Genomic DNA, 14,084 nt, shown 5'->3' on the forward strand with positions numbered 1-14,084 from the left:
TACCCGCGCCGTTCATCCTCACGATCTAATCCCAGTGATTAGCGGAGGATGAGTGGGTTTTGGGTGAGAAGATTAATTGATTAGTTAACGGGGAAGGAAAGAAGGTCGCCCCGCGTTGTGATGTTGAGAGTCCAAATTCTACCAGTCTCAGTGGAGAAGAGCAGCGACACTTCTCAAGTTTCTAGAAGCAATTTAATTAGTTAATAATAGATTTTGTTGAAAGGTCAACGAGTTTTTGAGGTGGATAAGATTATCCTGACATAATAAAACAATAGGTGACACGTGTATTCTAAAATGACTCATCGAGTTAGTTGAGCTGAACAAATGTTAATTGAAAAATAAAAATAAAAATTGCATCGCGTCATAATCGTGAGGTATTATTGGTAGAGACAACGCAATAAACTTTTTACTACTTTCGGACTTCTCAGACTTAACTGCTGATATAAATAGTAGCGCTGTATTTTTGGATCGGATTAATTCATCCCATCCAATAATTTAAATAAATTAAATTTAAAATTTATCAATCTATTTAAAAACGAATTCAAACAGATCAACTCATGCGGATTGCGAACCAAGATGGATTGACTTATGACAGACTTAAATTGGCCGTGAGTGAAGATTTTTTTTTTCAAAATATAAAATTAAAATGATAAATTCAATAGACTCATAGATTTAATCCGTTTAATCCACAACCTAAATTAAAATTTTTTTTAATAAACTCATGGACTGATCCGCATAATCTACAACCTACCTTGGATTAAGGATGTATTATGCGCCCTTCCATTAAAGGAGTAAAGCACATTGTAACTGTTGTTTGCAGAAATTATCTCTTGATGAATCAAACAAGAAAAAACATGATCTCAAGATATATATTACTCTGAAGATTTGTGAAAGATTGTGCTCTTAGCCTTGATAAATTACATTTAGTAGACAATTAACATATTATTATGCCACTAAGCTCATCTTGCAAAGGTTGAAACAAAGAAAGTCTATTTACTTTACCATGATATATGATCCTCTTTCAAATGCTAAATTCCGCTCATGCATCTCCGAATCTCAACGTAAAGATCCTCCTTCCTCGCCACTTATTCTCCGTCTACCAGATGTCCAAAGTAGCGGAAATGAACATAGCTTCCAAGATCGAAAAGGGTAGTAGCATTCGAGGAGCAAGTTTGCACTGTGGGCTATGATCTTGTTGGTGCCCGAGCTTTGAGGGTCATTACTAGTTTTTGCCTCTCACCCTCTACCTCCGCAAACTGCAGACTGAGTTGAGAGTATCGACCTTGCATCTCTTTGAGCTCAGTTTCGACAGCAGTGTATCGAGTCTTCAACTCCAGCATCTCTTTTATCAGTTCATTGATGTGCCTGAAGCTCTGGAACACTAATGCCTCATTGTCATGTTGTTTCAGGAATGAGCTGCACGCCAGTCAAAAGAAGTCAGGATGAGTGCTGATAACCAATCCAGAACCTGAATTCAATTTGCAAAGATACATTTCCGACTGCCAAACAATAGTTATATTTTTTGTGCAAGCTAAACTAAATGAATGTGACAAACATTGTTACATAATTGGCTATATCAGAAACAAATTTACTGTAAATCCTTGTGCAGGGGGCCCTATTCAATCATAAATTAACAGGGATTAGTTCTCCTTTCTCCTTGCAATATGCATAAACTAGTAGTGAAATCAGGTAGGTTGCTTGTGCATGTTGTATTACTTTGCTCAATGAATCCCATGACTGAAGCTTTGAAAAAAAAAAGAGGAAATTTTGCTAGGAAATAAACTTCGGACATACAGAAAAAAAAACACCAATTATAAACAGTGATTGAAAGAATGAATACCTTTGCACGTGAAAATCTGATTTCTTTTTTGACTGCAATGCTTCTGCAAGCTCAAGTTCCAAAGCAAGTACTCTTTCCAATGCGTTGCCACTTTCAGGAAGTTCCTTGAATAAAGGAAAAATGCTTCCCAGTTGCTCATTTGCCTAACCAAGGGAAGTTCCAAATTGATATATGGCCCAAGAAGAATTATACAATTATTCAGCGTACCACATGATCATTTTAAGTCATGCATACCAGGTCAAGTTGTGATAAGTCTCTCTCTAAAATCTGATGGGATGATAGAAATTGGTCTTCTAAAGGAATTAGTGATGATAAATTCTCATTTCTTAGCTTCTCCAACTGCAAAGGTTCAGCAAGTTAGAAGAAAATAGAAGTATTAGATTGATGTTAACAGTACCGATTATTAAACATGAAGGGAGCCAAACCACCCAATTCTACTTTGTTGATGCATAATGGCTGCAGATTACTGTTAGGGAAATGACCTCCAATAGTAAAGCCTTTGCTATGACTGAGTACCTTCGAAGTTGTAAATTATATTAAAGTTGGTGAATTTACCTCCTTCTGTAGCATGCCTATGCCAGACATCAACTTCTGCTGCTCTTTGAAGTGCTCCTCAATGTCAGTTATATCTGTTACATTATCTGTGAATTTGGTTTGTTGTCCAAGTGCACTTTCAGTATCCTGAAAAAGAAGTGGCGCATGGCATATAAAAAACTAAACATTAACTTTCATGAAATTCTCAGTGTGTGCCATATTAAAAAAAACTACAAATCCAATGTGAAAACTACAGTTACCTTAGAAGCTGTTGAATTTGGAGGGGAATAAGAGCATGATTTCTCATCAGCAATAGTTGGCAGCGCAACTCCAACATCTCTATTTTTTGGAGAATTTGTGAAATCCACAATTGAAGCATCTATTCCCAAATCAGTATCCTTGTAATTTGGCAATTCTTGGAAGACTGCTGAGAATTCAAAGCTGTCATCTTGCAAAATTTGCTCAATTGATGTTATGGAAGGAAAATCAGAGTCACTATTGCCTTCATGGTTAACAGATCCATCTAAGGCCAAATTCTCAAACAACCTCTTAACCAGGTCAAGCTCAACTCTCACATTATTTTTTTCTTCATTAGACTCCTTTAAGGAATCTTCAAGCTTTAGCTTCTCATCATCGCATATCTTCAGGGAGTTTTCAAGCTTTAGGCTTTTTTCCCTGCAACACTCGAGGTTCAGGACAGTGCACTCCAGTTCATTGGTTATCCTATCATGAGCTTTGGCTAGTTCATTTCTCTCATTCAGAACTGTAACTAGCTCACACTCCAAATTAGAGATTTTCTCTGATAACTCTTCAAACTTTTTCACTAGAGAAACCTCAGTTTTCTTTCTGCTCTCCACTTCATCAAGAGCATTTTGCAATTTCAATAGCATTTCTTCTGCATACTTCTTGGAGACAAACAACTGATTTTTCAGCTCCTGGATCTTGGACTCATACTGCTCTTTAATGAAAGCAATTCTCAGCGATTCCTGTGATGATCTCTCGTTCTCCTTCTTTTCTCGAGCCTGAAGACACTCTGCCTCTGCCTTATCTCTTTGTTCCCTTAGAAGGTTGGACAGGTTCTTATATTCTTCTGTCTTCAATACCTGTTCTGAGAGTCTACAACTAAACTCATTGTGGTGCTCTTGTAAGGCTCTCAACTGAGACTCACATTCCTCAAGCAATGATATTTTTATATGTTGTTCATCTAGTTTAGATTTCAGTACCACATTTGTAATTTCTAATGCATCCCTGGATGACCTTAAGTTGCACACTTCTTCTTCACAAAAGATCATAATGTTTTTCAGCTGATAAATCTCACCTTCATATTTCTTCATGTGGGAATTACTGTCAGCTTCCACTGTTGCAGCTCTAAGCTTCACCTCTTCAAGTTCTGCATCTTTTTTGTTTACGTAATCAATAAGGCTCTCTTTCTCCCGAAAAATAATATCAAAGTCAGATTGTAATGACTGAAGAACTATCGATAACTTTGCATTTTTGTCTATTAACTGTGATTCTTTCTCAGCAAGTGTGTCAAGTGAAGCAATAAGATCTGCATTTTTTAAGGTCACCTCCTCAAGCTTTCTTTCTAATGTCTTAAGTTGTGCAAAGGAATCCTGCATCCTGTCACAGAAATGACTTCTCATAACTGTAACTTCAATTTCAGAAGCTAATGAAGCCTCGAGAAGTTCTACCAATTGATTTCTCACATCCACAACTTCAACTTTTAAGGATGAGTTCTCACTCTCTAAAGTACTTCGGCTTTCTTCACTCTTCATAAGTTGATCCTTATACCCAATGTTTGTTCTTTCTAACTCCAAAATCATATTCTGCAGCTGTGCGACTTCCATTTTTCCTTCATATAAAGATAACAGCTCACATTCTTTTTCCTCCAACTGTGCTGAAAGGCTTGCAACTGCATCATCAAGTCCCTTTCTCATTCTTTTCTCTGTCTGCATGTCTCTTTGGATGAGTTGCAGACTTTGTTTCAAACTGTAAATCTCATTTTCCATTTGGGTGAAAGCCTCATTCTTTGACTGTATAGACATCAACAAAGTCCTCTTCTCTTCCATACAACATGTAAGACTGATCTGAGTTTTTTCAAGATCCTCCTTAACATTTGCTAGTAGAATTAGCTGGTTAACTAGATCCTTGTTCTCTTCAACAGCCTGCTGCAATTCCATTTCTAAGGTTGCCAATTTTGATGACAGTTCTCTATTGATCAATTCGGTTTTCTCTTCAGCATCTGAACTGATCTTAATCTTCTCGAAAGCATTTTGTAGTTCTTTTTGAAGCTTCTCAACCAAAGCATTGGACATTACTAGCTTTTCAGTTACTGCATTTATATCAGATTCAAACTTCTGCTTCATATTCAGATAATTTAGTTCTGTGTTGTTTTGAGATCTCTGAGAAATATCTCTCTCTTCCTTTATATTCATATTCTCTTTAAGCAACTGAAGTATCTTCTCTGCCGCTTCTTGCTGGAACTGTTCCAGACTTGCAATAACTGGCATATAGTTTCCGGCTTCCAATTGACGTGATACAGAGGTGTCATCAAGAGCAAAACAATTTATTTGCTCATTGCAAGAAATCATTGAAGCAAATAAATGCCCTAATTTCTCTTGAATATTAGCAATACAAGTTTGCATGTTATCATTTTCAGAAGCCTTCTTGTCAAATTCTTCCTTTAGTAATTTGAAATCTGAATTCATTGATCTCATTTCGGTCTGAAGACATCTTTTCTGTTGGCTTTCCTTGTTCAACATACTTTTGAACTTGTTCCTTTCTTCGATGCATGCATTGTACATTGTTTCATAAGCTTTAGATTCTGCAAACATCTTCTCGTATTCTGCAATTTTTTCACTATGAAAAGTACTTTCACAAAAGATATCTTGGAGTTTTGCTTCCAAAATCTGGTTCTTCAATGTTAGATCTTCACATCTGGAGATGCATTTGGCTTTATCATCCATCAGTATTCTTGAATCCTCAACTGCTTTATGCAGCTTAAGCACATAATTCTCCTTAACTTCTGTAGCATGTTGTAGCTGTTGTGCAAGTTCAAACACTTTTTCTTTCATATGCTGTACACCACCATATACATCATGCAATGCCCCAAGTAAAACATCAGAGAAAACCTTTAAATTCACATTAAGAAAATACATTTCCAAAGCTTCAGCTTCAGTATCAGAATGAAGTACTTCCAACCTCTGAAGTGATTTTCTCAACTCCTGTATGTCATCTGCATCAGTCATGTTTTGTCTGTCTGCTTCAGCATATAGACCATTCCTTTGAGTGTCTAACACAGCATCATCCAGCGATGATCTAGAAGGAAATTCATCTATATGTTTCACAGTGGATAGATCAGCAGTAAAGATGTTGTTAACCTGAGTAAAAATAGAAGCATGTTGTCTAGTCTTATATAAACCAAATCCATCTACACGTGCATCATCCTTACTTTGCAACTGCATGTGGGGCACTCCACTGTCTTTACAGGAAACAGACGTGGATATCCCACTATGTGGAGAATATTTGTGACTGGTTTCATGAAGTCCATTGTTTGTCTGAACTCCTGAAATGCTTGACTGGTAACTTTCGTGGTTGATTGTAGTCACAATGCCATCCTTAATGTTATATGCCATGGCCTCATCTGACCATTCATCATCATAGTGCTTATCATCAAGCAATGTTTGCTTTGCAAGGTTTTCATTTGACTCGTACATAGACAAAACTTGGAAAGATAGTAATTGAAGATCTTTCTGCAAGCGATCAACTGCTATTGAATAGTTCCAGCGAACCCTACTTAGTGCAGTTTCTGAAGCAATAGCCCTTCTCTCAAATTCTCTATTTTGAGATTCTAAGTTGTTCCTATCTTCAGAAAAAGCCATATACTGTTCATTCATCTCTTGATGCAATTTTTCAATCTGGTTTTGAAGAAGAGATGTTGAGTACAGACAGGAGGAATGTTCATTTCTGAGATTTTCCAGTTCCTTGACTGTCTGCTTCTGGTTTTCCTCCAATTCCAATATTAGCGATTCATAGTAACATTGCATCTGCTCCAACTTTTTGGTAAGACTTTCTTTTTCCATTGTCGAATGCTCTAGTTTTGTTAAGAGGTCAAACCTACCAACCCCTCTTAAACTTGGCGCTTCAATATCTTTCTTAAGTGTGTCATACTCATGATATGCAGCACGAGAATCCAGGCAATGAACTGCACCCCCTAGATATGTGTTATCTCCATAAGATTTCTCAAAACTCTTTACTTGGATAATATCTTTTTTAAGGTCACTGATTAAACATCCTAGAAGCTCAAAATCAGAACCCAGTAAATCAAAATCACTTCCACGATACCCTAAACGAGCCTTATTTCGGATTTCCTGGACATTGCTCTCAATTAGCAGTAGACTCTCAAGCCATTTGACCCGCAAATCATGGTACATGTAATGAGTTTCAGCAACCGTAAATTCATCTTGAAGCTTACCATCAACTAAATCATCTACAAGGTTCTTGTTTGACAACAAAGGACTAGAAGCTCTCCTGTCAAATTTTTGGAGCATAGCTTTGGAAGATTTTAAGGCTTCCAGATCATCTCTGAACTTTGCATTCTCTGATTTTAACAAGGACACTTCCCGACTCAATTGTTCTCCTGAAGCTAACTCAAGTAAAAGCTGTTCGGATAAGCTTTTTGTTTCTGCACCTAATTCATCTGTAATTCGCTGTAATGACCTTGCTTCCAACTTAAGCTGTAAAAATGCTGACTCTGCAACTTCCAATCTCACTCTGAATCGGTTGTTCTCTCCATAAGCTGTTGGTAGATCATTATCAACAGAAAAATTTGAACTCCATCCATGTGTCCAATCATTTCTCCCCTGTGCAGAGAGCTGACTGACACTGTGTTCCTCATTTCCAGGCAAAGGCCTCTGGCTGAGGGGCAAATCAGTAGAGGTAATACTGAAGCTATCTATTTCATGCATGCCTTGAAGTTCATTCTTTTCAGCATTTAAACTTTCAGATGTGAAGGATGAGCCATCCACCCCACCAGCTGAATCTTCATACTCTTCATTTGATTCTCCTACTTGTTCAAGTGAAGGAAGCTTCATTCTATCTTGTTTAAATCTGACTCTCAGATTAGCCTAATCCAAGATATAAATAATCAAGCATTCAACAACTCATCAATTACATTCAACAAAATTGTTTCAATAATAAGGAGATGCAGTACAATTGTCTGAAATAATTTACCATGACTGATAGAAATATCAACAATTCTCCTTCAACAAGAACTTTTAAGGGTATTAGAGGAAATATAAGCTAGAGAGAAAAAAAAGAATCTCCCTGGAAAAGTACTTGGGTACATCAATTTCAGGAGGTTATCATCCTGCATTTAATTTGAACAATTAGACTGGTAAGATTTGCAAACAGTTAATTGCTCAGATTTGGGCATAACCTTGTTAACAAAGTTCAGTGAACCATGAATGCCATCAGTGTACACAGAACTATGGAAGTCTAACAAAAAATGTAGGCCAAAGGTGTTGGATTTAAAGATATGACAAGGCGTTCCATAAGTAATTGCCAAAATGAGGCATGCAATTGTTTTGAAAATCTTTAGGGCCAGAAAAATAAAGTTGGCATGATCATTTAGATGTTTCAAGACTGGATCATAGAACTAGCTAGCACAGCAGTCTTTCAATGGATCACTCTATCACACATTCACACTGATCCATACCAAAATTGGGGTTTTGCTACCAAGGTACCCAAGCTTTTCAATTGAGAAGTTATGATACTACAACAATTTCCGCACTAGCATTTTATAATGGGTTGGTGGAGCTAACATGAATCATTAAAAGTCAATAACTATAACTTGATTTCAAGAAGTTTGAAGCAAGTTCAGAAGGTAGGTCTACCTGGTTGAAAAGAGATTTATATACAACCTGAAATTGGTGCGTAAATGAGATGGATTGAACCTCATGATGAATACTGTACAAGGATTTATTCACAAAGGCAACTTTGCTATAGTTGTATCCTATGCATATCAGTTACAAAAGCCAATGTAAAAGCAGGATCTAGAAGAACTGATAAAAATGCATGCAGCCATCAACAAAATTTCTCAAGTTAAAAGAAGTTATAGGTAAATATGAAAAAAAATGTTATTCGCAAAAACTTGGTGATGCGTGCAGGAACCATACCAGTTGACTTAACTAAGAAATTGGTACATGAGTTGCTAAAGGCAAACCAGTTATAGCCTAATAGTTGATTTAAGAGCAGGTTCTAAAGACAATTAAATGAACTGTATATCTTTTCCTTTCAAATGAAAAAACTACAATTGAAGTTGTAGGACTATTTAACAAGAGAGTCTAGAGTAGGAATAAGATATTCCTATTAGCACTCTTGTACTTAGTGATGAATGACTGGATAAAAAATGTAATGTAGATGAAAGCCCACAAACATCTAGATGAATGTTATTGAGACTGTCTTTCATAAGAATCAATCAAAACCATTAAATTACAAAAGGTGATGTGCACTGTCACCACACCATGATGAAGTAAAAAAACAATAAAAAGATTATACCATGAATTATAACCAAGAATAAATTAAATCAAACCTAATTTTAACTAAAACCATGTTCTTTTCTGTTGATTATACCTTGCAGAGTAAGATCCAGGTTCTGACTAAATCCAAGAATAAATTAAATCAAACCTAATTTTACCATGAACTATGTTCTTTTCTCTCGAGTCTTGATTAATAGGTTCAATGTTGAAATTAGGGAGCCGCCTTTTTCCAAAGTGCATGGAATTATTTTTTCTTATTAATGTGTAATAACATTTGCACTGCACTGAGTTGAAGTTAATATAGAGCTGTAGATGATCCAGTGTTAGGTCTTCCAAAACCCCATCTTATTTGGACATAAATATGACTGACCAAATCACATATTTATGTATAACAGTTACAATGTCTACTTAATAGGTAGTCTGCATATAAAGATACAGTAACTGAAATTCCTTGTTGATGTGCCAGAAAAAGGTTAGCACTGCATGAATCTTCCAGAGTTCCACCAAATCACAACATTAATTTGAGAAATGGAAGCATGACAAAATAGTCAAAAGGAACCAAGAATAACACGCCTTAAAATACAAAACTCAACCTTTTCTGTTACTTCATCCACTATCTCTGGTGATGCAGCGTCAGTATCAACCGGATAATTTTTATTGCTAGATATCATCTGAATCCCCCTTACACTCAGTTCCCTTTGCTGCTCAAATTCTCTGAATAGCAACGCAACAAGTGACAGAAGTTACAAATGCTAACAAAAGAGAAAAAATGTTTCTTATTAAGTGGCACCTGAAACCAGTTTTGGAAGTAAGAAGTTGGACTGTGACCTGGAATACACCCAAAAAAAGGACAAAGAGGAAAAAAACCATTACAATGATGAAGAATAAAATTGCAGTAAATGAATCTAATAAAAATAGCAAGCCGCAATGACCCAACAGCCTAAGGCTGGCTATACAAAGCAGCAGAGATCTTATTTTATTTTTTTAGTGTAGTATAATATCTCTCTTTTCTGTGAGGAGAAACCCATTTCAGTAATAAAGGTAAGGTTTGGTCCCAAATCAGACCAAGGCCCTTTACCAATTAGATTAGTCAGCAGCCTGTCAACTTCAATATTATAAGTTCTTGGGTCTTCCTTACCCCTTGACCCTAAATACTCAATTAATCTCACCAAACACCATCTACTAGCCTTTTTTAGTCACCATACCATCCTTCATGATTTTTCTTCATTTTATTCTCCAAGCTGATAGACCTAATCCTTGTGAACTAAGTATTTTCTTTATTAAATTTCTTCTAGCAACAACACAAGCCCATTGTGCATCCTCATGTCATCTGTTGTACAGATTTTTTATTCACCTACAATTCTTGTAACTTCTTACCAAAATTTAAACTTCAATAGCTCCACAAAAGTTGTCAACTTCAATAGCTCCTTTTTTTTTTGAACAATATATCTAAAATACCTAAAATATTTGCTTAACTTCTCCATTGGTTTTAAGTTGATATTACATTTCCCCCTTGCCTCTACTTAGTTCTTAACCTAAAGCCCTTAGTTTTTCTCTGAGTATTTCATAATTTAATAGAAATGATCCCAATATAAGGATTTAATTAATTGAAATTTACATTAATACATTTTGCAGAGAAATTGTTGTGGTAAATGCAAGAATATATATTAGAATAGGCTCAGTCATCCCCTTTCAGTATCCCATGCATCTCTGTGCACATATTTTCTGATACCTTCAGTGTCAGTCATGATGGTATTGCTGATTTAGTATTCTGCATATAAATATTTGAACATAACTAAAAGATGAATAAACTCCAGTTGTGATCTCAGATAGTATTCAATTCTTCTGGTTTGATTATTCGAATTAACTACTCAAGAATAAAAAATTTTCATCTGTGTCTAGTCAAGGTGCTTAAATAATGGTTATCTTCTTAATGTGCGAATTCTAGTGCTAAAAATTTCATGATGAAACTTCCTAGCTCTAGCATAAATAGCTAGTTTACTAGTAGGATAATAAGAGATAACAGAGGAAGGAGAGCGAGAATACAAGAAAAAAAATATGGATCACTATTTTTCATGTGTAAAATTTTGTTTCATAATATTGCAAAGCAGACTATGCTATATATTTGTCTAACATTGATAATCTAAGTTTATCCTTCTTCCATCAGATTCAGCATGTCAAGAGGTTATAATCCCTAAAGTTTGAATGTCCCTTCACCAAGAACTAACAAAGAATCCAGTATGCCTCGTACAAGCTATCTAAACTATTCAAAAATTTGGAAGATATAATTAAAATGAATTGTCAACACGTCTCAAATGTTAAACACCAAATGCTAGATATCATCTTCTGGGCTGTCAATTTTAAATTTCCCTAGAAAGGTACTGATTCACAATTTTTCAAGCAAGCACTCATTTTTGGCTTAAATTTGATAATAAAGACATACCAAATGGTAGAGAATCAAACATGTTCAAAAATAATTAAAAAAATTGTTGAAGATTTAAAAAAAAAAAACACTCACATGTAAAATTGTTCCAAAATCACAATTAGTAAGAGGCAACGAAACAGATGAAGGTTTTAGTGCATCTGCAAAGTCTGCAAGGTTGATATTAACTTCTCCAAGGAAACTTGACCTGGAAGACCCCTGTGAAATACATTCCAGAAAGCAAATAAATAAAGATGAGCTGCATACCTCACATGACATGTAGCAGTTGAAAAGTTAAGTAAATATAGTAGCAGTGGCATTCAGAGGCAAGCTTGTCTAAGTCTGTGATTTGACCAGGAACAAAAAGTAAAAAAGAACTAAATACCGTCGCCACCAGAAGCTTGTACAGCTTCTCATCATATGTTTTAGCCTTTGCATCCTGGAGAAGTCTTGTAGTTTCATAGATCGGATCTGGCCACTTGCAGCTCCCATTCCTGACATTAACTTTATTTGTTTTCGCGGTTGTTTTGCCCACATCGATGGGGATAAAAGATATAAACAACTTGTCCCACCCTTGTTGTGGAATCTGAAACAAGCAAAGATAATTCTCTAAAATCTTAAGTTTCTTAAAAAAGAAAATCTCTCTTATGTTACATAAACATGCTCATTATTACTTGTTACAGGTGTAATATAATTGTCCAGAGCAAGTATATTGCTACCAGTATCAGCACTAATATCAGGTTAACTAGAGTATAAGTAACTTGTTAGTCTTAAAATGCACTTTTTTCAATCATTAGATACTCTACAACTGACATCAAACAAAACATGGAAAACAGCTGCAAATCATGAGTTGAACAATATTCCATAATATGAGAATTTAGTAACACAGCAAAGCCTATAGTATGATCAATCTTATAGGCATTTTACCTGATAAAGAGGAAACAAAATATTGCAACTAAATTGACCACAATTTCCCTAGAAATCTAGATATATTGAAAACAATGTACAAAACCATAACTAGTTTTTGCTGTTATATTGATGCTCCTTTGGACTTGATCATAAGACAACAAATTCCTTTGGAGGAGATAGAGAGACAGTTGAGGAATAGACAGTCAAAGAGAGATTTAAATTTAATATTGTGCAATTATATATCATTGCAATGTCTGATTAGCACCAACATGAATTATAGTAACAAATGCATGCTGCAGAAACCAATAAGAACTATGCTATCACTTATGGAAAACTAATAATTTTTTATAGTATATCACCATAGTCTGCTATTTTGTGAGGGGCATTACCATATAAACTTTAGGAAGCAAATCTCCTTAAGCAAGGAATCAACAAAAGAAAATTGAATGCAAAACAGGATAAAGATAAAGTATCATCAAACGAAAATAAGCATATACAAAAGATTCAAATAAATAAAGTTTCATTTGACCAGCTAGTCAATTCATTGAAAGAAACAATAAAGGAAAACCCCCTAGGGAAAGGCAGAGAGTACATGTGTCGCATGAAACTGTAGGCGGAAGACGACTTTCACTTTTGTCTTTTCAATCTTCCATTTAGCCATCCTCGACATTTTTTCCGAATCACTAAATATCAGGTGCAAAAAAAACACCTTTCTTCTCCTTCCTAGTTGCTCCCTTCAATCAATGCGTACAAGACCATGAATTGCGTCCCTTTAAGCAAAACATTAACGCATCAAGAAAATCTAATTCACTTTTTTATTTCATCAATATAATTTGAGAAATGAACTAAAATACCAGGTGGATAAGCTAAATGCAACTATTCCAAAAGTGATGTATATAAAAATATAACACCAAGCACGGATCCAACTGAATAACTTAAATGCAACTCTTCCAAAAGAGATGTATATAAAATCATAACAGTAAGCACGGATCCAACTGAATGCAGCTCTTCGAGAGAAAGAGAGAGAGAGAGATATGAAACAGTAAGCACGAATCGGAAACAAGACAAAGAAACTCAGATTAAAATCTGGAGAACAACATTAGATTTTCTACAAATCACACATTTTCGTATCCAACGGCTCCAATCTCGGTGCGATCCACTAAATATCAAGCTATTCCAAATCAAATTGAAATAAAACCGATAAAGGAACTCCGACGCAATCGCCCAAGACGTTAACTGTGGACAAAGATTTGCATTAAAGATCAATACATTTCACTAGCAAATCACAAAATGCGAACCTTTGAGACGCAGGTACGCCAAATAATTCACTAATTAAAAAAGGAGATAAGGAGACCGGCCAATTAACAATTAACTCACCTAGAAGAGTGAAAAAAAATCAGTCAACTGGCCAAAACTCGATCTTTTTCCTGAAAAAATCGCAGCCGCTTGAGATTTGTCCCAACCATCAACCTAAGCTTCGAGAATACACTGGTATAAACAGAGCAAGGAAGAGGAAGAGAGTGCGCGTGCGTAGGGGCAGACAAAAAGGGCACACAGCTCAACCGACGCCTTCACCAAACTCCGGATCTGGTGCTTGGCGATCAAGCGAGGGCGGAGGAGACTACCGCGGACGAGGCTCCAAGGCGAGATGGGGCAACGATACTTCCGGGAACGTGCAACTAAGAAACTCCTTCGGATCGCAATGCAGCTCAATCGCCTAGGGCTCGATCGAACTCACCAAATCCCAGAGAGAGAGAGAGAGAGAGTGAGTCAGAGAGAGAGAAGGGGGTTTAACTTAAGAAAAGAGACGTCGCGCCAAAGCCTGATGTCTCACTGATAA

General features: G+C 36.0%; 1 protein-coding gene across 1 annotated transcript; it reads right to left on the minus strand.

Moving 5' to 3' along the window:
- Positions 1–880: 880 nt before the first annotated feature.
- On the minus strand, positions 881–13,862 carry LOC141837851 (uncharacterized). Its single transcript, XM_074725222.1, has 11 exons — positions 13,622–13,862; positions 12,837–13,014; positions 11,721–11,921; positions 11,432–11,554; positions 9,704–9,741; positions 9,507–9,627; positions 2,635–7,500; positions 2,396–2,521; positions 2,075–2,179; positions 1,841–1,983; positions 881–1,416 (listed from the first exon to the last, which is right to left on the minus strand). Exons 2-11 carry the CDS (start codon positions 12,912–12,914, stop codon positions 1,185–1,187), a joined length of 6,033 nt encoding a protein of 2,010 aa, XP_074581323.1. The 5' UTR covers positions 12,915–13,014; positions 13,622–13,862; the 3' UTR covers positions 881–1,184.
- Positions 13,863–14,084: the final 222 nt, after the last annotated feature.

The sequence above is a fragment of the Curcuma longa genome, chromosome 11 (genome assembly GCF_044706935.1).
Source record: "Curcuma longa cultivar G26 ecotype Majalengka, Jawa Barat chromosome 11, ITB_CL_G26_1.1, whole genome shotgun sequence".
NCBI lineage: Eukaryota > Viridiplantae > Streptophyta > Magnoliopsida > Zingiberales > Zingiberaceae > Curcuma > Curcuma longa.